Genomic DNA, 25,385 nt, shown 5'->3' with positions numbered 1-25,385 from the left:
GCAGCCCTGTGCTAAATGCACAAGTATTCTATACCACATACATTTATACATGAAATATTAAGCAGTTGTACAAATAATAGTGTCGAGTGAATTATATAATAGTGTTAATAGTCATAATAGAAATGAAACCAATCCTTCTCAATATCTCACATTATTGCAGAACAGGATTTTATTGTTTCTTGGTTCACAGTTAAAGAAACTATATTTAAAAAAAAACATATATTTTATTTCTGTGTTACTCATTTCTTTTAGATCTTGTTACAAAAGATCAATAGTTGTTTCCATTCCCATCTTCAGTAAAAACTCTTCAACCTGATCTCAGAGCCGTTGAAATCGTGAAGCTTTTAGCCGATGTCTGACTAAATGATTATTAAACATAAAGACACGGCTGCATTTGATTCTATATTTTGATTTTGGCCGTTATATAAATTCAATGCCGTTTCACATTTGTTTGTTGCAGCTTCATTTTACAAACCCTTTTCTTTTTTTTATTCATGCCTCTGTTCCTGTCATGTCTTATAAGTATCTACACTCTTCAAAGCTCCCATGTAAGTCACTTTTTGTGAGTGACAATAAGATGGCCAAAAGTTTCACTTTCTACTATGTAAAACCAAAGATGCTACATTTTAAAATGAGCCAAAACGCTGCAACTCAATGCAGCGTTCTGCAGATTAAAAAAAAGTCATCTTAGAATAGTTCACTAATTGTCAATTATGAGATACTTGATGTGTGTGTTTCACCTTAAACTAACTGTCTCTAACATTTCCTTCCCCCACTAAATTCATCGAAAATCCCATCGCCCAGTCACATGCTTGCAGTGCTTATTAGTTAGCAGAAAACTCAATTTCTTGCAAAATATCCCCCAAAAAAAATATCAAAATAATCAATTAAGGCTTGACTGAAAGTGTCATGTGTCATGTATTGCTATTCTTGTCATAAGTTTAAAATGTTTTTATATGAATGAGAGTATATAATGGTATCATTTATATGTGTATGTATATAATCTCTGGTGTGGACTGACGCATATGGATGTGTATTTTAATTTTTTCAATCAAATCACAACTAATCATCCAATCATTTCTCTATATATGCATATTTATCTTTTGTTTGTCTTTAGTATTTTTTGTTTTGATTGCTTGAAATAAACCAATTCCAATCCAAATGGCTTTCAAATATTTTGTATCAAATCCAGTTTGAAAATAAAATCTTTTTAAGCCCAAAAAGGACTGCGATGTTTTATAGTTTTTGCTCCATTGATGAGGCCTGATAAACAGCAACCACTGCCAAGTTTTGAGGTAACAGAGAAGAGTGGAAACATGGGGGCTCACTGTAGGAGCAGATAAAGGCGGTGAGATCAGAACAAGGTTCAAGTCATTTTTATCTGTGTACAGGCAGTGACTGTGACCTGCAGACCTATTTGATTTTTATGGCTCACAGCTCATGAGAAGGTTTGGAAAACCACAGTTTAGGGGTGCAGCATTTGCTCAAGTTATCAATAAATAGACTTTTGATATTTGCATGGTAATAAGCTGTTAATTACCTATTGATTGAGGCAACCAGACTTTATGGAGATGAGTGGGGAATTTTGATGTGGATGCACTTTTCCTAGAGCGCAGCATATTAATACAACTGCTGTGTGGCCTCCTGTGTGTACATATGGACAAACAGATTTGTACAACGCAGATCCTGATAACGTGCCCCAATATTATATGGATATTTTGTTCCTCATCTCCTCTGTTTTGGATTGTTGCTTCATTCTCAGAACACTTTTCAATGCAAATGATTTTGAAATATATGGACTCGCGATATAATACTTTACTGTGTCATTTTCTCGTGTGTTTTGCTTTACACATAAGGATTTGTTTAAATGTTTTTTAATGACAACGTTTTTCCTCTGAATTTTTTTTCTTCCCATGGACGAGTCCCAAGTAATGAAGCAAGAAGAATTCCTCTGGTCTGTCCAATGTAACAGTGATGACCATGTCTAGTGCTACGTTCACACCGGCCTCGGAAACGCGCGTTCCACCGCCCACTTCCAATGAAAAGACCATGCAAATGTAAGTATGTGCCAAATTTGGCTTTCACATCCAAAACCCTCACGCGCGACTCTACGGAAATTTTTAAGACCTTTTTCGGGCTCTACAAAAGAAACATACAAAAAAAAGCATACCCCCCATTCAAGGTCACAGCTCTGCCGATCTCTGTCTTTTGGTTTTGCTAATGGTCCGCTCTGCTGTTGTGAAGTTCACGTCACTTCCTAAGCCTGTTACTGTTAACTGAAAAATGTGTGATTATAGAAACGGAGCGGGTGTGTAACGATTGGTGTGTCCGTGTATGCCTATGTTTATGTGTGTGCAGGAGGGTGTGTGTCTGACCTCTATCTTTAATCCACTTTACTTTTCATTTCCTTTCTAGGCTTTTCGCATGACCCACGGCCCCCGACTACCCTTCCATCCTTCTTTATTGATTTACCTCCAAATGATTTCATCAGCATGAACCCAAACTTTCCAGGGTTTGATGGTGATGCTGTTTGTTTTGCCACACGCTATACCACAATTTTAGATAATCAAGAAATCTGTATGAATGACAGAAAAGCTGTTTTTTTCCTTTTGTTAGAAATCTATCACTTAACAGATATTTCGATTAAAATCAATTCAATTCACAGCATTAAAATGAGACATTTTTTTTAGTATACTGATTAAACACTATAATTGAACTTTTAAAGTGAAAAACATTCCTAAACCTGAATCTCTGACTTAAAGAACCTTAACTTAATTCTAGAGTAAACATTGAATAGGTTGACGTCATTTTTCCGTGTGATTTCTGGTTCCAAAGAGATCTGGTCCTGCACAACCACGGGCCAATTTAGGGTCACCAGTGAACCTATGAAGCAGGTTTTGAGACTGTGGGAGGAAGCCAGAGTTCCCGGAGAAAAGCCACGCCTGCACATGGAGAACATGCAAACTCAATACAGAAAGGACCCAGCCGGGATTCAAACCAGGATAATCTCACAGTGAGGCAGTGCCAACCACTGCACCACCGTACTGCCCATTTTTTTGTTGTCTTACGAGTGTAAATGTTCAGAAAGAAATAAAGAGACAAAAATGTAGCTAAAAAGTAAAAATGGCTGTTTAGACGGGACATAAAATAGTACTGTGAACACTGGATTTGTGTGCTGGCATTATTGAACAATTTGTGATTTTTTTTCCAGCTCACAATAAAGACATTGTATCTATCTGAGTGATGTACCTCTCAAATGTAAAATTGCAGCATTTACGTCAAAGTTGGGGAAACAATGGTGTAGTGGTTAGCCTCAAAGCAAGAAGGCCCAGGTCCAGAATGTACCCTGCCTTCACCCTACTGTTGCTTGTATTCTGAGCTTCAATTAACACTTTTGTTCTTCATAATAGTTCTGATCAAGCTGGGTTTTAGAATAACAAATTTAAGCTAATTCAAGTAGCTGCATTAAGAGCACACAAGTCATACCTAGAATAAACTTGTTCTTGCAATAATCCTGTTGGATGCACTCACATGCACCACAAATCCAAATATTTAGTTTAACTGAGCGTCGAAGCAACTATTTTCCCAGTTTAATGAGGACTCATGCCCCTCCTTCTCTTTATTTGTTACCCAAATTTGTGATTTAGAGTGTTTTTTTTTTAGGTTTTGCATGTCTGTTTTGCTGTCGACTCTCTCTTCATCGCCGCTACATGTCAGTGTCTCAAACCTGGTTTCTGTTTATTGCCTCAGCTCTGTCTTCATTAATTACTCCCACAGAGTGCATCTTTGTTGGGTTTAAAGTTGTGTGCTGCCAGATCCTCGTCAAGTGTTCTCCATGTTTTGATAACTTAGCCCCACCCCCCCCTTTTTTTTTTCAATCATGCAATGTTTTCTTTGTTAGTGTGTTAAAAGATAAAAAGGTTACTTTGCAAAGTGTCTGTTTGAGTTCTACTGCAAAAACTCACGCATAAACTAAACATGCATTTTATGTTGGAGTCGGTAAATGAGTGATGCAAAGATCTAAATGCTGTGAAAAAGTGGTTTCCTTTATTTATTTAGTTTTGCATATTTGCATTTAAGAGGTTAACAATAAAAAAAAAAGGAACAGACCATTAAAAAAAGCCACTTTTGGGAAAGCTTAGAAGACCAAATAAAATAACTTAAACTTCTACACTCTACCAGTAAAGTAGAATCTCAGACAATCAAAATTCCAACAGTACATGCCAAAGTCAGGATGAAAACAATTAAGGCTAAAAACACTCAAGGCTTTGGAGTTTATTCAAAATATGCACTGAAACTGATTTGCCCTTTGTATTATAACCTTACGTAGGTCAATTATGCAGAATAATACCTTTAAAGGTGAAAAACAGACTCTCTCCGAAAATATCTAATCATATTTGTCGCCACGAAAAAGATCCATGGCCTCATCAAGTTTAAAACTTTATTTTATTGCTTTAATACAAGTCATGATCAAGTTTGACCAGCTTTATCTGTATAGTCTGTATAATATAGTCTGTGTTTACTGGGTAATGCTTAGTTTGCTGGAATGTATTTAGTTAGAAAACATTTGGTTTAAAACGCTCCAAAAAATTGCATGTTTTTGGTGTTTTTAACATGGCACTTTTTTTGATGGTGGAATACATTAAATTAAGCTTAAAATTAGATTTCTAAGTATTTATTTATTGAAATTGTTGTGAAACAAGAGAAAAAAATGTCATTTGAAAAAAATTGTATTTGTGACATAGAAAATATGCAGGGTGGGTCACATGCTCTCGGCTCCGCTCTATTGTGATGCATCCACTTGAAGACAACTAGATCCATGTGTGTCTTTGTTTTCCTCTTCTGAGCTATAATCTGGATGAAAACTACGGCCGATATTGTTCGCAATTTTTGTTGCTCGGGTAATGTGAGGTTGGGGGTGTGACAGGCAATAAGCTACTGGAGAGCATGTAAATTGATGGGTGATGGGGAATTGGGGGCGGGCTTACTCCGTGCCGACAGTGCCGTGCCAGAATTTCTAATGAATTCCCGCAGCTCTGCAGGAACTCTGTTCTGAACTCTGTTCAATCTTGATGAGCAGACTTGGACTTTAAATGTCTTCAGAAGGGGAGCAAAAACTTTTTTCCAAATCAGTACAGTTTGGAGTTTTGTGTCCTTTTAACTTCCGTACTATCCCAGGTCTCTCCCCCGGTTCGTTCTTCCTCTCTTCATTGATCCGTGAGTCATCTTCTCACCATCTCATCCCATCTTTCCTTGTTTCACCTTCTTCCACTGCGTGAGGTCAGAATAATGGTACTAATTTGTGTGTACACGTGTGCTTGTCCCCTATCTGTCCCTGACTAACTGTGACACCGCTAACCTCCACATACTGCTGTGTCAACAGCAGCAGCTCATACGCACATCACAACTGACAGAATTTCAAGGGACCTTAACAAGATATTTTACACCCACACTGAATGTGACAAGGGGGATGGGGAGGTGTGGACCACCATATTAAACATCCCTGTTTTTTTTTATGCGGTGCGCTGGATAAACAGGCTAAAGTGAGCCGCAGCAGTAAACACTGCTCCGCACTGCAGAGTGGTGACAGGTTCAGTCATTTCCATACATTTATTAATGTGTCGTGCTGCATCATCCACCCTGTTCCACCACAAGTAATTACACAAATATTACTGACGCACAGTCAAATGCAAATTGAATCTTTTTTTTTTTCTTTTTTCCTTTCAGACTACTGATGACAGTTAACCAGATTAGAACATCATTATCACATGTTTGCTACTGTATGAAGTGACAAACAGACCACTCTGGGGTCAGTATGCTGTGTTCATGATAAAGTGACATTTTCACACAAAAAATGGGTCAAGTTCCAATATAAACAAAACATGTATGTAATAATGTAGATATGTATACACATATGATTGGAATAATAAAAAAAAAAAAAAAAAAAAACTTTAAAAGCTGGGGGGAAAAAAAACTGTAGGGCTGAGCTTCACCTTTAATATGATGGATCAACCATAAAGGGCCCCAACAACAACAGTGAAAGAGAGAAACTTTATTTCTATAGCTTTGTTTCCAGTGAACGGTCCGGGCCGGTCCAGTCTGATATGCTATTTTGACAGTTTCCATTATAAAATAGACCCATCAACCCAAACCAATCTGTACAACTTTTGGGCCCCCGAGTGCTGTTAGTCCATAGAAAAAAGGAACAGACCAGATACTGTTGTCACATGATGAAACCAGTTTATTGCCAAAAGGTCATAAAGACAAAAAAAAGCGCCAAACCAGCGCCAGGGTATTCCTTTTCGCCGCCTGCAATCTTTTCTTGAACAAGGTGAAACGTTTTGCATATACAAAGTACCAAAAGCCAAGCGGTTGAACTCCATTTGTGTTGTTCATAGATTTGTTTTTTGCTGTAGTTGCACCACTATGACGCAAAGCTACACAATCTGTCTACTCACCGCATGTGTGTGATGGTCCAACTTTGAGATGAAATGCTCGCCTGAATTGTGCGGACCGTTTTAAACCGAACCAAACAGTATTGTACGGAACTTTACCGCTCATTGGAAATGAGGCTTAAATGTAAAACTCAAAGCCAACTTTACAGTTTCCTAGTGTTTAAGATTTCCACAGCACAACCTTAAAGGATGTGAAACATGCCTGATGCTATGATCACACTGGGCTAGAAAAAAGGTGCATTCAAATGTCCACTTCCAATGAAAAGTCTATGTAAACACATATGTGAGCGTTTCAGGGTTTCCGCGTTCAAAACAATCAGTTGGATGCAAGGCTGTGTGCAGCTTTTTTTGGTAAAATGTTACACTACAATACCTGTTCTTTATAGCTCAGTTTTATGTTATTTTTCTTTATTCACTGCTATCTGATAGTGCACCACACGGAATCTGTCAATCAAACATGACCACCTACTTTTATTGAGGCACCCAAATGATTTGTTCATATAACCACAAAATATATGTATGTATATTTAGGACTATCAGTAACATGTTTCAAAAAAGGTATCACAACAAGAATGGTTATTTGGACAAAGAGAATGACTGAGTAACAGCTGTTTATTTCTCTATAGTAGTCTATGGGAAGCCACCTGGTACTTCCTGTTTAGAAACCAAGGGGTGAGGGGCCACACATTCCAGTTCTAATAGTCAGTCAATGGCTACCAACTAGTCTGCATTATTAGGTGAAACTATTCCAATTTCGAGAACACTGCTAACATTTTTTCCATAAGAAGAGTCAACCCAATTCCTATAAATACATTTGCATTAAAAAAAAATAAAAAATAAAAACAGAAGTTGTTTTACAATTGGGGACAATATAAGGTTTGTTTTGTCCACGGGCAAAATCAGTGAACATCATAGGATTTGAACCATAAACTAACATATTATGCTATCATAGGATATTACATTATTTTAGATCCTGTATTATCTCTTGACTGTCATATTAACTCACTTGTTCGCTCTTGTTTCTATCATTTGAAGAATATTGTTAAACTGAGTCCTATTCTGTCACGCTCAAAAATGGAGATGCTCATCCATGCTTTTATTTCGACACGCCTCGACAATTGCAACTCCATTTTCACATGTTTAAATGAAAAATCTCTGGAACGGCTTCAAGTTGTCCAGAACGCTGCTGTTAGGCCCTTAACAAAATCCTCTAAGTATTCACATGTCACCCCCTTGCCGAACCAGCTTCATTGGCTCCCCATCCGTTACCGAGTGCTTTTTAAAATCCTGGTACTAACATACAGAGCTTTGAAGAGCCAAGCACCGGTTTACCTAACAAACCTCCTACAGCCTTACACTCCCAACAGGTCCCTGAGATCTTGTGACCAGGGTCTGCTGGTTATTCCCAGAACTCGGTTGAAAACAAAAGGTGACAGAGCCTCAGATCTGTGGACTCAGTACTTTCTTTTAAAAAGCAGCTTAAAACGTATCTTTTTAAAATAGCGTTCTCTTAACTTTGTATTATTTCTATATGTGCATTATATCGTGTGTTTCTTGCCTTTATGTTTACTGTAAAGCATTTTGTGATTCTATATCTTGAAAGGTGCTATACAAATAAAGCTTATTATTACATCTAATTTATTTTTAATCTGATTATGCAACATTAGAATCCACCGATTAAATTAACTGCATTTAGTTGTGTTTGATTTAACTTTGTTACATTAAGTGTTCTGGGGACATTGATGTTGTGAAGTGAGACTTTAGATTTTTTTATTTTTTTTTTTTAATTGATCCAAAATTCTCCGCCACAACTCAAAAGTAAATATTTATCTGAAGCAAGTCAAAGGAGATGCCTTACTGGATTAAACACAACACTTCCACACCAGAGGTGCAGACTTCGCTGCTGTTCTTAACCCAAAAACATCCAGTGTTGCCTCATCCCATCTCATCACTCTATACGGTTTCCTGTTGCTCCATGATTTCTGTGTTTGGCGGCTGCTGTGCAGCAATGACACAGCTGCTTTTCGGCTATGAAAACAAAATTTCAGCAAAATGCATTTCTCTGTCAGAAGCTATGTGGTGTAAAAATATTTACTTTAGTGCCCTCTGAAACCACAATGTCATGTTTGAGGTGTGGGTTTTATTAGCTTCCATTTGGAAGCATAGCCTCTGATTAGGTTCTCCACACAGAGCTGGGATGACTGAGTACCGTATTTTCCGGACTATAAGTCGCACCGGAGTATAAGTCGCACCAGCCCAAAAATGCATTATAAAGTAGAAAAAAACACAGATAAGTCGCACTGGACTATAAGTCGCATTTTAACTTTCACAACCTTATATGACACAATCATAGCAGACTGTTTATCTAATAATTTCACAGTAATTTTTTCTCAAACTTATTTATTTATTCCTTTCATGAAGCATCATTGGCTAACTAATACTCTGTTTTCATCCTGTATTTGTAGAAACAGTTGTCATTTTTATTGCATTTCTGAATCTATGAAATCATTGGAAAATAGAATATTATGTTGTTAGCCTTCAAGATCTTACTGTAAAAAAAAGTTTGCTGATTCTCTGAGTCACTTAACATCCTCTTAACACTTAACATACCTCATACATCAAATTGACCCAGAAACATCATCTCTGTTCCTCACAAATGAACATAACAGGAGGGTTAACAATGTATTTATTTCAATTTAGTTCTAATATAAGTCGCTGCGGAGTATAAGTCGCACCCCTTGCCAAACTATGAAAAAAATACATATAAGGTGTTTTATCAAATTTGTCAAATCTACACACAAAAGTAAACAAAAGACAGAAGGGGGGGTAGCTACTGTGTAAGACTTTAACGTACAAAACAATACAGGGTCCTTATAAGTATGGATAATTTTAAAGTTTACCCTTCACAACACCATTGCACTTTTTTTCTGTGGACTAATGGTTAAAATAGTGGTTTGGTCAACAAATGGCTTATCAATATGTTTGCCACGAAAATCCAGATTTCAAACTGAACGATGCCAAAAAAAAAGTACAAAATTGTGATTTTTATTGTTGTTTATTTTCTGACTGTGATGCATCGAGATGAATTTTGCTCTGTGAAACGTTCTACAGTTTTTTTTTTAATTTGCAACTGCAAGTCTCCACAGAAAGCCAGTTAGCAAAGAAGGGTTCTCTCTGAACAAACAAACACAGGTTTATGTTAACAGAACTGTAATTGTAACAGAATTTCGGTCTTTCATGATATTTGCATAACTTGTGTAATTCATAAGTGTTTCTTGCATTTGTCTATCGCTGATTTTCGCAGATGTCCATCAAAGGTTTCGGCCGACAGGTCTTTACGTGAATTTGGTTTTGGGGTGTTCCGAATTTTTGGTTAGTTGAGAATTACACAATTGGTGTATTTTTGTAGTTTATACGCATTTATTACATTAATCTCAAGTAATTGTGCGCAATTTTTGCAAGATGATAGTGCAAATTTGTGGCTTTCCATGACCGTTGCACGTACGTCCAGATATGTCTAACGGACTTTTCATGCATGTACCACTGATGTATAACTTTTATATTGGGTATACGCCACACATATCATGAAAATCTGTTAGATTTTCACTTAAAGACCACCATTTTTTTCCTGGTACTTATACATATGACCATTTTTCATCCATGAAATATAAAAAATAATAAAAAAGACATATGTGCAAAATTTAAGTAGTGGCAGTGTGACACAGCCTTGAAGTACTTGCAATATTTTGATAAAGCCATTTCTGGAATTTCAGAAAATATTATGATTTGACTATATATAATATGTCTAATTCATGTGTGCATTTGGATTTTAAACAAAGATGCAAATCTAACAAAGTTTTGGAGTTACCAAAAAACAGAAACACTTTGTTTTAAGTCAAAAAAGTCCTGAGGACAAAAAAAGGGCTAAATTGGCTGTGTCTTCATTCTGTAGGGTGACTTTAGGCTCATCATTGTTTTTTCATAAATCGATTAAGGTTTAAAGTTCCCTGTAGTACGCGGCCCCAAAGAGAATTTCTGTTTTTTATGGAGTCATATGCACTTGATACCGAGATGTACACATGTTCAACTTCCATACGCACACAAACACACACAGAGTCCTGCGGCCTCATACGTCGGTGAACACATTACATTTAACTGAATACGTTCCTTCCATTTTCACGGTGCTGTTATTGATTGTGCTTAAACAGCACGACTGCTATCGGCTTGTAGCAGGAAATTGGTATCATATAGAAAGTGTCACACCAAGGGTGCTTTTCATTAGGCCCTGAGGCTGTACAGAGCAATGCACATGCAGAATCAATCTTCAGGCTCTTACACTGGCTCTGTTATAAAAGCATGTGAATGGTGTTTCTTTCTTATCAATTAGTAAAGCGGTTTGTAGCTAATTTAGTTGGCAGGGTGGCAGATCTCATGCATGTCCTGTAACTACAATAGAGCCTTCAGTCCCTTTTTATTTGAAAAAACATTTAGTTAGAAGCTCTCTCCAATTTAAGTCTAAAAAGACAATCTAAACTGTGACTTCTCTGCAAACATAATAAGACATGAAGAAAAAAAAAACCATTATTTTGCTGTTAGTTTCATTTGTTGTGGTCCAAAAATGCAAAAGTTAAAAAACTTTTTCTAGAAATGCATTACAAAGTGACAATGGTCTGACGCATCTCTCTTATACCTGACAAAGAAATGTTTCCATTTTTAAACAAACTGTGTCATTTTCGGCATTATTTATTTCTCCCACTCCCCCGAATGTCATCGCCGTGGAGAATAAAATCGACGGGATATAAGTCAATCAATGCAGGTGAGCAAACTCAGGGAGAAGCAGAGCAATTCACATGCAGCAAAATAAATAAATACATTTTAAAAAATCACTGCCTGCAAATGCATAATATGTATGCAAATTGTTCAAATATAATTCATCAAGCTCTCGAGAAATGACTTCTTTATTCATCCAGGGGCAAAACTGCTGCTCGCAATCACCAGACTTCAATAAGCATTTTAATAAATGTACATTTTCATCGTTTGTAAATTCTTGCTGACTCAATAATGAAATAACTCATTCATCAAACTCTATTTCAGAGTTCAGAGTTTAAACATAGATTTGGGAGAATATGATATTTTGCGAGGATCTGTCATGGCCTTAGATATTTGCTGTGTTTGGTTTGGCAAAGTCAGCAGCATTGTGGGACGTTGGTTTCACTTCGTTCAGTGAGGGAAACTTCAAACCTGTCAGCTTTAACGATTACGTAACTTATTTTTTCTGCAAATGAATGCAAACATTTGATTGTAATCAGTGAAATAAATACCTTGACAACATCCACGTCTGTCGAACTGCAAGTGATGGAGTCTTCCACCTCCCTCACCTGCCCATCCGTTTCCACAGTAACCAGTTTGACGGGCACTGCCACTCGCCTCCCAGTGAGAATGGCCGTGTTCACCACCTCTGTGTCCTTGAAGGAAGACAGGAAAGAAAATTATTGAACAAACTTCTCATGTGCCAGTTTTGTTGGTAAATTACAATAATAATTAAAACACAGTCATGTTGTTTTATATTTTCTAACTCTGTCAGGTAAAAAATTTAATGTCTAATTAATTGAGGAAATAATTGTCACAAGAATTGATCTGCTTCCATCCTACTTGGAAATGAGCATTTAGCACATATGAACGTAGACGTAAGTGCTGATTAATGATGCAGGAGACACAGCAACAAGAAACAGAGCACAGGGAAACTGTAATAGAAAAGAACATGAGGGAGAAAAAGAAGTGATTAGAAACCTCCCAATTATTGTAATCAGCATGATTACATTTGATTAGATCCTTCCAACAAAAATAGCAAAGCAGCACATGCACTCCCCAGAACACTGTGTGCTCATGTCAGTCTTGATTATTTGGCGTTGTGTTTCCAAGGGGGCATTTATCAACACCAACACAATCCCTATTATGGGAAACGTTTGCTGCAACCTCACTTTCTCTGAATGATAGATGAAACTGCATGCTTGACTTTATGAGAAAATGCAACACAAATGGTCAAAACTTCAAATATGACAGGAAATCGTAGTCAAACGTGCAACAAAATGTTGTTCACCCTTTGGCGTATCCCTTCAGAGGCCGCCACACAAATCACCTTTTACGGAGTTGCACAGGCGGTTTGGTAGAGGTTTTTAGGCTGGATGTCCTTCCTGACACAACCTTGTATCTAATAATGAATTTCTCTGTGTATTTTATCTTATTGTTTTAGTATATTTTATAGGAAAACTCTGATTTTGGTGATTTTAGTGTGTGAATTAGGCTATTTTGAGGTCTCGGCTCATTGGCAAACATGTATAAATAAATAGATAAATCCGGACTGGGGACTGGCACAGGGAGATCAAGACTAGGGCACAAAATACAATGTAGGAAAACTGAACAAGGTCATTGGGTTTAAAACAAAATAACAAAACGAAAACACTAGGCCTAAATACTAGATACTGCAATTATTATGTGTATCCCCCGCAGTACTTTTTACATTTAAAAGTAAGTTTGTTGTCAAGATTTCAAAGCTTTAATAAACTTAAAGAATAAAGAAAACCATGAACAAAGGAAATAACAAAGGTAAAAGCAGGTGACCCAAAGAGCAGATCCGTGAAACTACTGAGACAATGAGGCTGAGTCCAAATTCTCTCCCTTCTCCCTAACTAATAATGACGTATGTAGTGCGGTACGATCTAGTGCCCTGGATTTTAAAAGCAATTTGTGGATCATGTTAACAACTTTTTTCTGGCAACGGTAAATATGACGTCAAGCTAATAAGTACGAACATTTTACAAAGACTATGAATCCATTGTGTAAACACGGTTTATTAAAAAAAACAATGAACATGCCTTTTTATCATGGAAAATTGTTCAAGCGCAATGCATTGTGGTCTATATTCCCTAATCTTGTGAGCATCGATGCACACTGGTTTTTCGGTTTTTCGGACAGCTTTACAAAATGGCTAACGCACTAAATGTTGCACTATGTAGTAAGTAGTGAAGGAATTCGAACATAAATATTCTAAGGATGATTCTGTGAAAGGAAGACAGCTGTGGATAATTAGCTACTAGAATCTGATGGGACTTTGACAAGTCAAGGCTGACAAGAGAATATAAGCCAAATAAAAAACTAAAACAAGAGCACAATCCTGTCCATTTAACAGTTCTATGAAACCAGTTAAGAATAATTCAACTGTTTATAGAGGATCTGCTTTACATACAAATGCAGAAACGTAGTTACTATTACCCATAAACTGATAAAGGAGAATGTAATCCCGGATGAAATCTGCTTGGGTAAATAAACTACAGAAAGTGTTGGAGGACTGTTAAAAGAATTATTCCAATGTGGTACAGATACGCACCTAGAGAAAACACACACACTTACATGTGAACTTGTGCTAACACTTGACACACATACTCAAGATTTTAAGCACAAGTGACCAGTGACAACCTGCCTAATGTCATATCCCTCTGCAGCTCACATGACCTTTAGCTAATTAGATGGCTCTCGCTTTTTCATGCAAGCCTAAAATACACACACACACACACACACACACATAATTGGTTGTTTCTAGATGTCCTTTGTCCTCACACTTTGCTCAGTTGTGCCTCATATTTCAGTTGCATAACACATAATGATTGTTTTTAATATTAAAGAGGTGAAGATCACATGTTAACGCGCCTAGAGAGAATACATTTATGACATTTTATCTTTTGTTTGCAGCTAAATCATTTGGATGGAACTTTTAAAAGCATTATTTAGCTTTACAAATGAGCCTTTTTCTTCAACATTTAGATTCAAGAACACAGTTTAGACATATGGGGAAGCCGTGGTGCAGTGATAGGGCGGTGGACCTCTGATCGGAAGATTGTAGGCTCGATTCCCGCCTTGCTCCCCCATGTGTCAAAGTGTCCTTGGGGAAGACACTTAACCCGACCTTGCGTCTGGTGGAAGGTCTGTGCCAGCGGACCTGCACATCAGTGTGTGAATGTGTGAATGGAACTGTGACTATGAAGAGCTTTGGTCCTTCGAGGAAAAGCACTTTATAAGTATGCACCATTTACCTTTTAACATTCAAACATAATTTTTAACTTCACATTGGATTCAACATTATGGTGTACAGTTACAAATATAATTTTATTTATTCACATTTGCAGGTATATATTGCACTTACATTTAGCATGTTTTGTTTGATACTAAGCCTTAAATCTGACAAAACTAAGCTTATTTTATGAGTTTTAACTTTTACATTTGGCCCCATGAAGCGAAGTGGCCATTTTAGTTAAGGTGGATATCATTTAGTTTAAGACAAATGCAAGGAGGATTTATTTCAAGGGGACAGTCAGCGAAGTTTGAAGGAGGGAGGGCAGATGTGCACTACATTAAAGTGAATAGAAATATGCAAAAAGGCAAACGTGTAACCAGGATGAGGTGATCAAAAGTAATGAGAATACAGCATGTGAGATATGTAGAAAACATATATAAACTTTGACATAATGGTCCTTTGTGGACAGTTCCTCCATCTCTCCTCATGTTAAGAGTCTGGGTGTCGACCTTGACAGCTTCTTTCAAATGAGCATCAGTCTAGCTCAAAACATACTTATGGTCATGTGACCACACCAGTTCATCATTTTTATTCGATGGTCCTGACATGTAATAACCCGGACTGGTGTGTTGTCACATTCCTGGTTATAAAATGAACTGGACACGGCAGAAAAACATGGAAAAATGGGGGGGGGGGGTCAGACCAGAAAAGTAATGAACGGGTAAAATCCAAAAAGACAAACGAAAAAAAGTGTTAAAAATAAAAGCACACTAGGGAAATGATGATTAGTACAGGAGTCAAAGAGACAGAGGAAGCGATAGGAAAAGAAAAGGGAAGGATTTCATGCCTGTCCAAAGGAATTATTAAGTGGCTTGTCAACAACTGACTCCCTACTGCTTTAAAAAAAAAACTGCTTCACACTAAACTGAGATAAGCTCAGAGGAAGTGTGCTTGTGTGGTGAGTTTCTCTAAGCCAAGTGTCTGTATAAATAAATGCATTCTTGTGTGGGTTTGTGTCGTTCCCTGCACACCTGTGCTAGTGCACAAGAGATTTCGCAAGACAGAGGGCGCAGCAGACAGAAGGAAAGAACGCGTTTGGGGTTTGCACGTGCATCTGCCCTGCAGAAAATGTTTTTGTGTGATGCCGCAAAGAGAAATCAAGTCTAAGAAACAGCCTCTGTGCTCAGCGAAGCTTATCCATGCATGTTTGTGCTTCATAAGGTGTATGTGCAAGCAACTTCAAGTGGAGCAACCAGAGCGAGACCACCCATCACAGAGGCAAACACACTCACATAAGAGTTCACAGTAGAAATAGTTGTGTACCTTTTTTTTGTGGCTCTTTTGTACAAACTTACTTTGGAATCATGAGCATTTTTATCTGTTTGTCTTTATTTCTGCATTATCTCATTCTCCGGTTTCATTTTCTCCATCCTTGCTTTCATACGCACAAAAGCAAACAAAAGAAAGGAAGTTCCTCCAATCGAAATGGAAAAACAGCTGATCTAATCTGCGGTTGTGTTTCCATTAAATGCAGAGACATTATCGCACTCTCTCACAGATGTGAAGGGACGCACATCTTCCTTATCTACTGTTCTGTTCATTCCTTAACTTGTCAGGTTTCTCATTAGGGGGAAATTGCTTGGAACATATACATCTCAGAGTCTTCCTTTATTCTCATTCTGACCTTTTCACCACAGTCTACTAATGCAAACAGTGGGGCACGAAATCGTCTGCTGCTGCTGCAGCTGCACACGATGATTTAAGAGTGTAATTTAAGCGGACGCGGAAAAACAAGAGATATACCTCCTAAACCGAAATAAAGCAAAAGAGCCACAGCCTGTCTAGACATACATGTGTTAACAGGCTCTTACATAATGTGTAGATGTGAATCCTTGCAGGAGGAGGTCATTGTTTAAACCTAAAAGCATTTATTATATCAGGCTTCATCCCTCTGGATGTTTTCCACACTTCACGCTGTCATGCTAACACATACAATTAATTGAAAGAAAGCCACCAAATATCCGTAGAGACGCATTAGAGGCACCTCGTCTGATCGACTTGCTTACCGATTGGCTAATTAGGCAAACTGATAATGGAGGAGTTGGACTTTTTAACAGTTTTAACCCCGAGCTAAAGTGAAGTGCTTTAACTTAGATCTAACCCTGCAACCACTTTCCACATTACGTCAGTGTGAATGTTTGCTGGGAGTCTGGACAAACTTCTGCTAATTATCAGCAAAAGGGATGAACTGATCTCTGCAATACAATCAGATGTATAGGAAACAGGAGGATAGATGAAGAGAAAATGAAAAGAAGTTGGACTGGATAGCCTGAGAAATGAGTTAAAGATTAGAGAAAGCTTTCCAGGATTCTGACATAAGCTGAGCTGCAGAAATGTGTGAGGGCTGCTAATCTACCATAGTGATCTGTAGGCAGATTGACTCATTGTTACACCAGAATGGAGCCAATTAGACGATTCAGCAATGGAAAAAATGTTGAAGATCTTCAGTTAAAGAATTTTTTTTTTCATCTATATGGATTTTTGTCTTTGTTGAGGCCTCTAAGCACATGATCAGATGTCCAGTAAAGCTAAAAAGAAATTGAGCTCTTCCAACAGCTTGTTGCCTTTCTGCGTTATTAAATGAAGTTTTTAGCTTTTACTTCTGTTTGAATCTTCTCTTTTGGAGCACACTGCAGTACGATCACAAATCAGTCATGATTGCCGTAGTCACATGCACCCATACGGGGCTGACCTGTACAGGTGTTGTGGGTTTTTGGGTTGTCTGGGCCTGTAGCGGGTTGTGGAGAGGAGTGGCTGAAGCGACACATCATAAGGGGAGAGCAGGTGTGTCTTGCAGTTCCCTTGAAAATGGAGCTCATGGTTGTGTGTGGTAAGTGTATAGTGAAGTAGTTGGCTACCGTACAGTGCCACACTCTTGTCGAGGGGTGGGAGGAGCATTAGGTAGCCTGTTAAACTTTTTAACCCGGCTCGCCAATCTGGAATAAGTTATTTGAATAATCTATATTTATGTTTTTTTTCTCTGTACTTCTGGTGTCTACCCATAGATGCTGCACTACAAATACATTGACTTTTGTTTGGGTGGTGAAGGTTATTCGGCATTTATGTGATTTTAGAAAATTTCGTTGGTTTTCTGACGTTCATGTGTTTTTTCCGAGTCAGACAGCCATTTTTTTTTATCGTTCCTGCACCACCTGGATGCAGCATTCCTCTAAGTTTGCAATTTCCAGAGCAGCTTTAACCCATTGTTGCAATTGGCAATAAATGAGAAAAAAGTCACAATTTTGAAATAACATTTCCACAATGTTCAGGTTCAAAATAAACATAACAAATTTCAATGAAAATTCAAGCTTCTTTTTAGTTCTTTCTCTCATGAGGTGGATTACTAAAAACACTCCTCGAATCTGCCACTGGTCTGGTACTTCTGTCAAATTTTAGAACCTTTTGTGGCCCACGAGTCAAAATGTTTCCCAAATATGTCACAACTGCCCTAATGGGTAGATACGGGCAAAAAATGGGAAACCAGTGAAAAGCACTTATGGGGTCCTTCCACAGTCTGCTATATTTGGGGCGGGTTAAAAAGAAAGAAAAATCTGTATGACACGCCTGCATTTTCACCTACTTCACCCTGACTTTCCCTTGCATGTTGTTACATTACAGCATTTTGTAAATCTGATGTATAGAACGTCATATACAGATATTTATAATATGAGTCAGCAGAGAGCAGCACTTGCTTCTGTCCTTACCAGCAGACGCATCATTTTTGCTGAATTACAAACATTTGACATAAATTAGAGAAAAGATAAACAACCCAACCCCGAGTCGCTTCCATAGCAAAAGCCGCCATGGACTTTTCAGCGAAATGTTTCCTGCTGGTGACCGGATTTCTGCAGCTGACCTTTGTGTAAAACTCACCTGTCTTGTAGCAGTTAGAGTAAACCTGCTGACTCATTGTTCACTAAATCTGTGCCAACCGTCACTGTTTATGATCAAGATTGAGAAAAAAAAAAAAAGCATTAAGGGAAAGTTATGAAGAGTTTCTACTGCTACATGACAGCATATGTTAGAAAAGAGTTGGTGTGTGCGATATGTCGGAGATAAATGGCTTTTATCAGTGTGACAATGTTAATTACAGCCAGACTATTAGACCCAAGGAGTTCCGCCTCATTTCTTCAGCTGCAACACATCTGCGTGTGTTCTTGAGTCTGCAACTTTGACACTTTGCTTTACTGTGTGTGTGTGTGTTTGTGTGATAGGAAAATACACCATACTGTATGTTAGGCAGCGTAATTGCTCTGGGATAAACGCTGTCCGAATGCTGAAACATTTCTTGTGATCCTTCCTCCTTCGTTTTAATCCCTGCTCAGAGACTCAAAAGTCCTTAATGCCAGAGAAAATCTGACTTTTTTTTGCACGTTTGCTTTGGAAAATTACTGAATACATCAAAAATATGAACACAAGTGCAAGCATGGAACAAAACTATGTTTTTTTTTTTTTTATAGTCCTATAACATACTGCCATTCATTTTCTCAAGCATCACAATAGTTGGATAATAGAGGCAATTTACACTTTGTCCCAACAGGAAAAACTAATCTTGTTGAGAGGTCATTACATGTGCAGCAAAAGGTGTTGTGCAGGTGTGAAAGCTCTCATCAAATGTCAGCAGTGAAGCCAAGAGCTGCAAATCCTTTTATCCATCATGGAAAAAGCAAAAACATCTTCAAATTAGAGCAAAACTTAGAATGTGAATGGCTCCTTAGCAACCAAAACAGAGAAGTCAACAGTTCTTCTAAAAGTACTTCTGTTAGAAGAAAGATTGTTTAAAAAAACATGTTTATGGTCTAAAAGAAAATAAAAGTAAGAAAACTGGTGTTTACAGGTTAAAAAGTGTATTTATTGCATTTTGACAGTATTGTGCTAACTACTTTCTAACACTTCCTGCATCCTCTGATGATGAGGAGGGTAAGATTTTCATCCTTTAAAAATTATTAAGTTACTTGATGTCCACGGGAGTTCTGCTCTTGGATTTTAATGATGCTTCTTTGGTTTTTGTCCTTTTCTGTTTTTCTTGGAAGTTACACCAGGTTTTGGTTGTATTTGTGTTCAAGATGTAAGTGTTTGATTTGCGGTTCACTCTTTTGTCGCTCCCTTGGTTTTGTCATGCTGATGTTTCTGGTATTTTAGGTTCAACACCACCAGTTCCTGATACGGTGTGTAAAGATGGACATCAGGGTTGATTCCTATGCTAAACACTGTGGTAAGAAAATGTTTTTTGCTTAACCCAAAAAGACAGAATTAGTGGCTAATCTTTTTAGCAAATACAAGAAGAATATATTTAGTTATTATTAGTGCTGTTACGAGTGTCTTAATACTCAGATATTTGTGATCTGTTCCTGAAAAATTGAGAATGAATATATGAGACGGTGCAGTCTTTATAAATCTAGCAGTGTAGTAAAGAGACAATTAAATAAAATATAAAAACTTCAGAGGAAATCGTCAGTGAAAATTCTCATTGTCAAATAAAAAGTTTTTGTTTTTTTGCATAGGAAAAAATATGAATTTGTTTTAAATAAAAAAAATAGATTTGAATAAATACAATTACAGACAGACAGACAGATAGACAGATAGATAGATATGCTTTTATTGTCATTGTCCATTGTGAATATTAAGTTAGGACTGTTTTTAAAAATCTTGGCATCAATTTTCTCTAAAGATGAAAAAAGTCAGTTTGTTAATGAGACGAGAAAACTCAATTTTTTCTAGTTTTTTTATTAAGTTGTTTCTGTGTCTTTACTCACTATTTTCTCTCTATCGATCTACTGGAAGTTGGCAAAACTTTGAGGATATAAAAGCTGTAGAGAACATTTTCAGGATTTGTTGTTAAATAATCCAAAACGATAACAAAAATTTGAGATTTCGTCTATAGCTGAAGTTAACCAGGAGGTTGACAGACCTTTAAGTGTGACAAATATAATTTCTTTTTTTAAAATCTTTATGCATTTTATTTTGTTGATTCTGATCTCCTGTTCTTAACAAAGTTATACATTATGATGATTTAACACATTTTATTATAATTTTCATTTAATCTGTAAAAATGCATATGAATAGAAACAATTTAGACATAGTTAGATAAAATAGTTAGAATTGTGGTTTGGTTTGCCAATCGTTGATCCGATCAGTCTTGTGGATCATTCAGAACCCCACCTAAGTAATGATCCACAGCTTGAGTTAATATTGATCCATAGAAGTCACTTTGTTCCATGTTGGCAGCAAAACCTTCAGAATGTTTGTGATTTCATTTAAGGCAGTTTTTTGTGCCAGACGATCGTGATCTCAGGTGAATTCCTGAGTTTATGAAAAATCAAAAATAGAAACTGAAAGCAGGTATTTATAAAATAGCGCCACAAAAACTGTAGAGGAAAAAGCAAAGAAGTGGATGAATACAGTCTGTCTGCATGGAAGGAAAAATAAATGAACTAAAAAAAGGGAATGAGGGGAGGGGACTGTGAAAATAGTCATTCTGAGGAGTCAAACAGAGGGGGGAGGGATGAAGAGGGAGCAGAGGGGAGGAAGGGATGAAGACATTTAGTAGATATGAAAGCTAACAGCCAACCACACACACACACACACACACACACACACACACACACACACACACACACACACACACACACACACACACACACACACACACACAGCACTCAAACAAAGATCCCAGGGAGAATTGTACTTTCAATTTCCAGAGTCATAATTGCATTAGAACTGCCCTGCTCTCGTTGCTCCGCGTCGCTCACCCTTTTCCTTCTTCCGTGGACTTCCAAAGGCCTCCGAGACGGTGATCTAAACCTCCAGCGGCCCCTCCTCTGACTCTCCATCTCTCTTTTCCTATTTTCCTTTCTGCTCACTTCTTTGTTTTGTCTTTTTCTGGTTATTCTCTTTCATTTTTGTCCTTAATTTTCTCTTTTTCTCAGTTTACCTTCTAATGTTCTTCCAAACATCTCCTCTGCTTTTTCTGTCCGTTGTTGTCATAAAAATACTGTTTCCTCACAGCAGAGCCAAGCCTTAAGTTTATTTTAGAAGTTACTTTTATCAGTATTCCTTTTGTGTGGGGTCACCGCTCGTATGTTTTAACGGAGGGGAGTGGGAAGGGTGAAGGAGGGGGTTGGGTTCTTATTGTAATATTTTGTTCAACATGTAATAACAGGTTATGAGAGTTAACAACAGCAACACACTTTCATCTGCTGCCATTCAACCACACAACAGTTGGGAGAGGTTTTCTCAAATGGGATTGTGTTATTTAGAATAAAGATTGTACTCTTTTTCTTTTTTTAACTTTTACATAAAAAGAAGAAGAAAAAACTGTCAGGTTACATATCTGTCTTCTTAAAGTTGGACTTTCTGTAGAAAAAGAAAAAGTATCCCTCAATATTTTTACATTTAGAACAGCTTCATGTTTCTGAGCTTCAGTCACCTTTAATATGCATTAATATGCATTTCAATATGTTTTTCTAAACTCTAATATGTGTCAAACTCAAGGCCCTCAAATGTGGCCCGCCATGTCATTTTATGTGGCCCGCAAGAGCATAAACGTTTTTGATTTCTTAAAATAAAAATTAAAAATTGGTGTGTATTTATTCATATCTAGGGGGAATCGGACTTGAAATATCAGATTGGGCAAACAGCATCTGATGCCTCAAATTTACCAGAAAAAAACAAAACAAAACTGCAGCTCTAAATTTAAATTAAATTTCAAAGTTTTTACGGAAAACTTAAGTCCCAAACTTTAGGAGTCGACCTAAATCCTCCAAAATTTCTTTGGAAATGACTGAAATTATTCCGTTTTTTTGTTGCTTTTCTTTTTTAAATGGGAATTTTATAATAAGCCAGTAAGAAAATGAAATTATGCATGTATCTGCTTTGTGTGAATGTTTAAAAATGCTCCAGAGTATCTAGACTCTAGACCAGGGGTGGGCAAACTACGGCCTGGGGGCTGGATCTGGCCCGCCTCCATGTTTGGTCCGGCCCACTGAACAATATCAGAGACCCATGTTTGTTTTTTTATCTGGCCACATGATCAAGACCCGCATAGAACATGACTGTACTCCAACTTGAAACCTAGACTAGCATCAGAGTAATCTAGGGTGTAAAAGTATTACAAAAAATGTGTTTCAGCCCTGTATCCTCTGCAAACCAACTTGCATTTGCTTTACGTGTGTCTTTGTTACTAATTCATGAACTCTGTCACCTTACAAAAAACAGAAATGTCCAGTTTCTTCATAGCTTCTCTTTAGTTTTTACATCCTTCTGCATTTATTTAATAATCTTTTCTTACTTCCTACTTTCCTACATAGACATCCATGCGTTTTCCTCTTCTTTCTTTTTCAGTCGCTCAATATGGAAATGAAGCTGCAGCCCAGCACACATAAGTTCTTAGTGACCCAAATACATATGCAGCAACATGCATACGTTGAATGTGTCAAATGTCTTGATTAATTGGGCTTAAAACAAGATATAAAGACAAGACTCATAAAAACGGTTTTGTTTTGTGTGGAAAAAAACAAAAGGAGGGTAATTCACCAAATATTAAAGTTGCTTTATTTACTGAAAAATTTGTATGTTGTTTCTTAAATGTTGCATCAGGAAACAATGTAAACCTCCAAAGAAAATTTTACGTTTTTTCTTTGCAGAAAGCAACGGAAACAGAGACATTCTGGAGAGCATTAGCAGTAGAAAGATTGAGGTGACTACTAAGAAACATACACAAACAAAAACTAGGAAAGCAAAGCGGATCAAGACAGATGAATGAAAAAGAAAAATGGAAAAGGCCGCTTTTAATGAACACCCCGCCTGTGGAAATGCTAAATCTGTAATTGAGTTTGAAAACTATGTTAGCCACTTCTCATAACTGCTTTGCTAAGAGGTCTGCACGTGCACGCATATGCACGAGCATCTTTAAGCAACAAAGATAAACAAGCCCTTTAATTAAGAATTAATTGCAAGGCAAATCCTCAGAGAAGTAGAACTCTGTTGAGAAATGAAGAGGCCAAAGACGAAGTCTAGGCGGAGGAGACAGAGAAGTGGAAGGACAGACAAAGCAAACTCGGGAAAGCGGATTGTAAGGAATTTTGAAATCTCAAACTATAGGAAAAGGAGCAAATCAAAAGAAAAAGACAATTGTAAGAGACAAAAACTACTTTCCTCCACACATTGGCCAATTGGACAGAATATTCAGGAATTCATTTTATGGGAAAAGGCCCAATTCATTCTCTAATGATGCCAGAACTGCCATGCAAGAAACCCCAAATGCAATGCAAGAAACATCTATGTTTTCTAAAATAAACTTAAAATGCCACCACTCCCATCATCTGCTGAGCTATTTTCAGAGTTTCCAGTGATCTTATAATATGATTATGCCCTTGTAGCCAAACTAAAAAAAAAACCTGTATAATTTTCCAGAATACAGTTTCTGGAAATTGGAACTAGTTCATTAGAAAGTAACTGTTGGCACGGAGCAAATCTAAGCCCCTCCCCTCTTTGTTGGAGATTAGAGCGAAGCCTGTGGCCCACCCAGTGTATTTTCTGTCACACCAAAAACAGAATTTTCCTCAAAGTGGGTCTTTAAGTGTCTTTATAGTTTCAAAGCACCTGTCATTTCCTCATTTAAGAAATTGTACAACTATGTTAAGTATGTCTGTGTGTTTTGCATTCCCTTAATTCAAAACGTTGTTTTCATGTAATTGAGACAGTTCTTTACTTGTTTATTGTGTAGTCCTAACAAGCACCACATACAAAAACATACATTCAACATTTATCTGTTGTTCTAAGAGCAAAAAAGGGTCTGATGTTTTTAGCCAACTTACAGATTAGTTCATGCAGAAATGTGTGCTTTTTGTGAATCAGGTGACGGGAACAAGTTAACAGCTGGATGTGCAGAAGGCACTCTAACGCTGTCCCTGGTGCTGAAATGCAAAACTTGAAACCTCACCGATGTTAAATAGATGTTTCTTTTTCTATCTCTTCTGCATTTTATTATCTCCATCTTAGCATAAATCCGGAACCTCCTCCCTTCTCAGTTCTTTCTCTGTTCTGGTTACATTTTAGAATTCACTGGTTTAAAGAAAAGTCTACCTAAATTAGATTAAAGTAAATGCCAATATTTTGATTTTATCCTTAACAAATTTACATCCAAAAATAAACACTCCCAAGTAAATCTGCATCTCTGAAACAGGCAATATCTGGCATTTTCTGATTTTATTTGGAAAACATTAGCATGTGAATACTTTATTCAACCTGGGAGACACAGAGAAGTCATCTGAGTTTATTTTGACAGATTGATGACTCTTTGCATTAGCTGAAGGCTTTTTATAAATTAAACAGAAGAACCTTTCCTTCTAGTTTATATATAATAGTGCAAACTTTCCAGGGGAATTTGAACATGAATTGTGAGCTGCAAACTTTAACAAATGAGACTTACAAAACATTTGAACATTGGTTTTTTTTTGTTGTTGTTTTTTTTTTTTTTGTAAACAAAGTATCAACATGGACAAACAAAACAGATTCTATTCTACTCTGGATATCATGATGCCCACAGATCTGAAACTTCAGGCCTTGAGGGCCAGTGTTCTACATGTTCTCCAACTAACCTGCCATTGAAGCTCTTTATTGGCTTAAACACAACCTTATCCAGGGAACCAGCGGCAGGTGATTTCTTGAAAACCAGCAGGATGCCGGCACTCAATGTCTGAAGTCTGAGACTCCTAATGATGGATTTGGATTTACTTTTTGCTAAATATGGCAAAAATGTTTACAATTTTTGTGCTAGAAAAATCAGAAGCAAAAAA

General features: G+C 37.2%; 1 protein-coding gene across 1 annotated transcript in view; it reads right to left on the bottom strand.

The window, feature by feature from the left end:
• The window catches only part of LOC101160243 (transmembrane protein 132C), a 239,825-nt gene that overhangs the window by 24,478 nt on the left and 189,962 nt on the right, over positions 1-25,385 (bottom strand). The window contains exon 6 of the mRNA XM_020705714.2: positions 11,777-11,920. Within this exon, the coding sequence (XP_020561373.2) occupies positions 11,777-11,920 (144 nt within the window). The remainder of the gene's footprint in view (positions 1-11,776; positions 11,921-25,385) is intronic.

The sequence above is a fragment of the Oryzias latipes genome, chromosome 9, assembly GCF_002234675.1.
Source record: "Oryzias latipes chromosome 9, ASM223467v1".
In the NCBI taxonomy this organism is placed as follows: Eukaryota; Metazoa; Chordata; class Actinopteri; order Beloniformes; family Adrianichthyidae; genus Oryzias; species Oryzias latipes.
The sequence above is the reverse complement of the archived record's forward strand: the minus strand, read 5'-3'. Positions and strand labels throughout refer to the sequence as shown.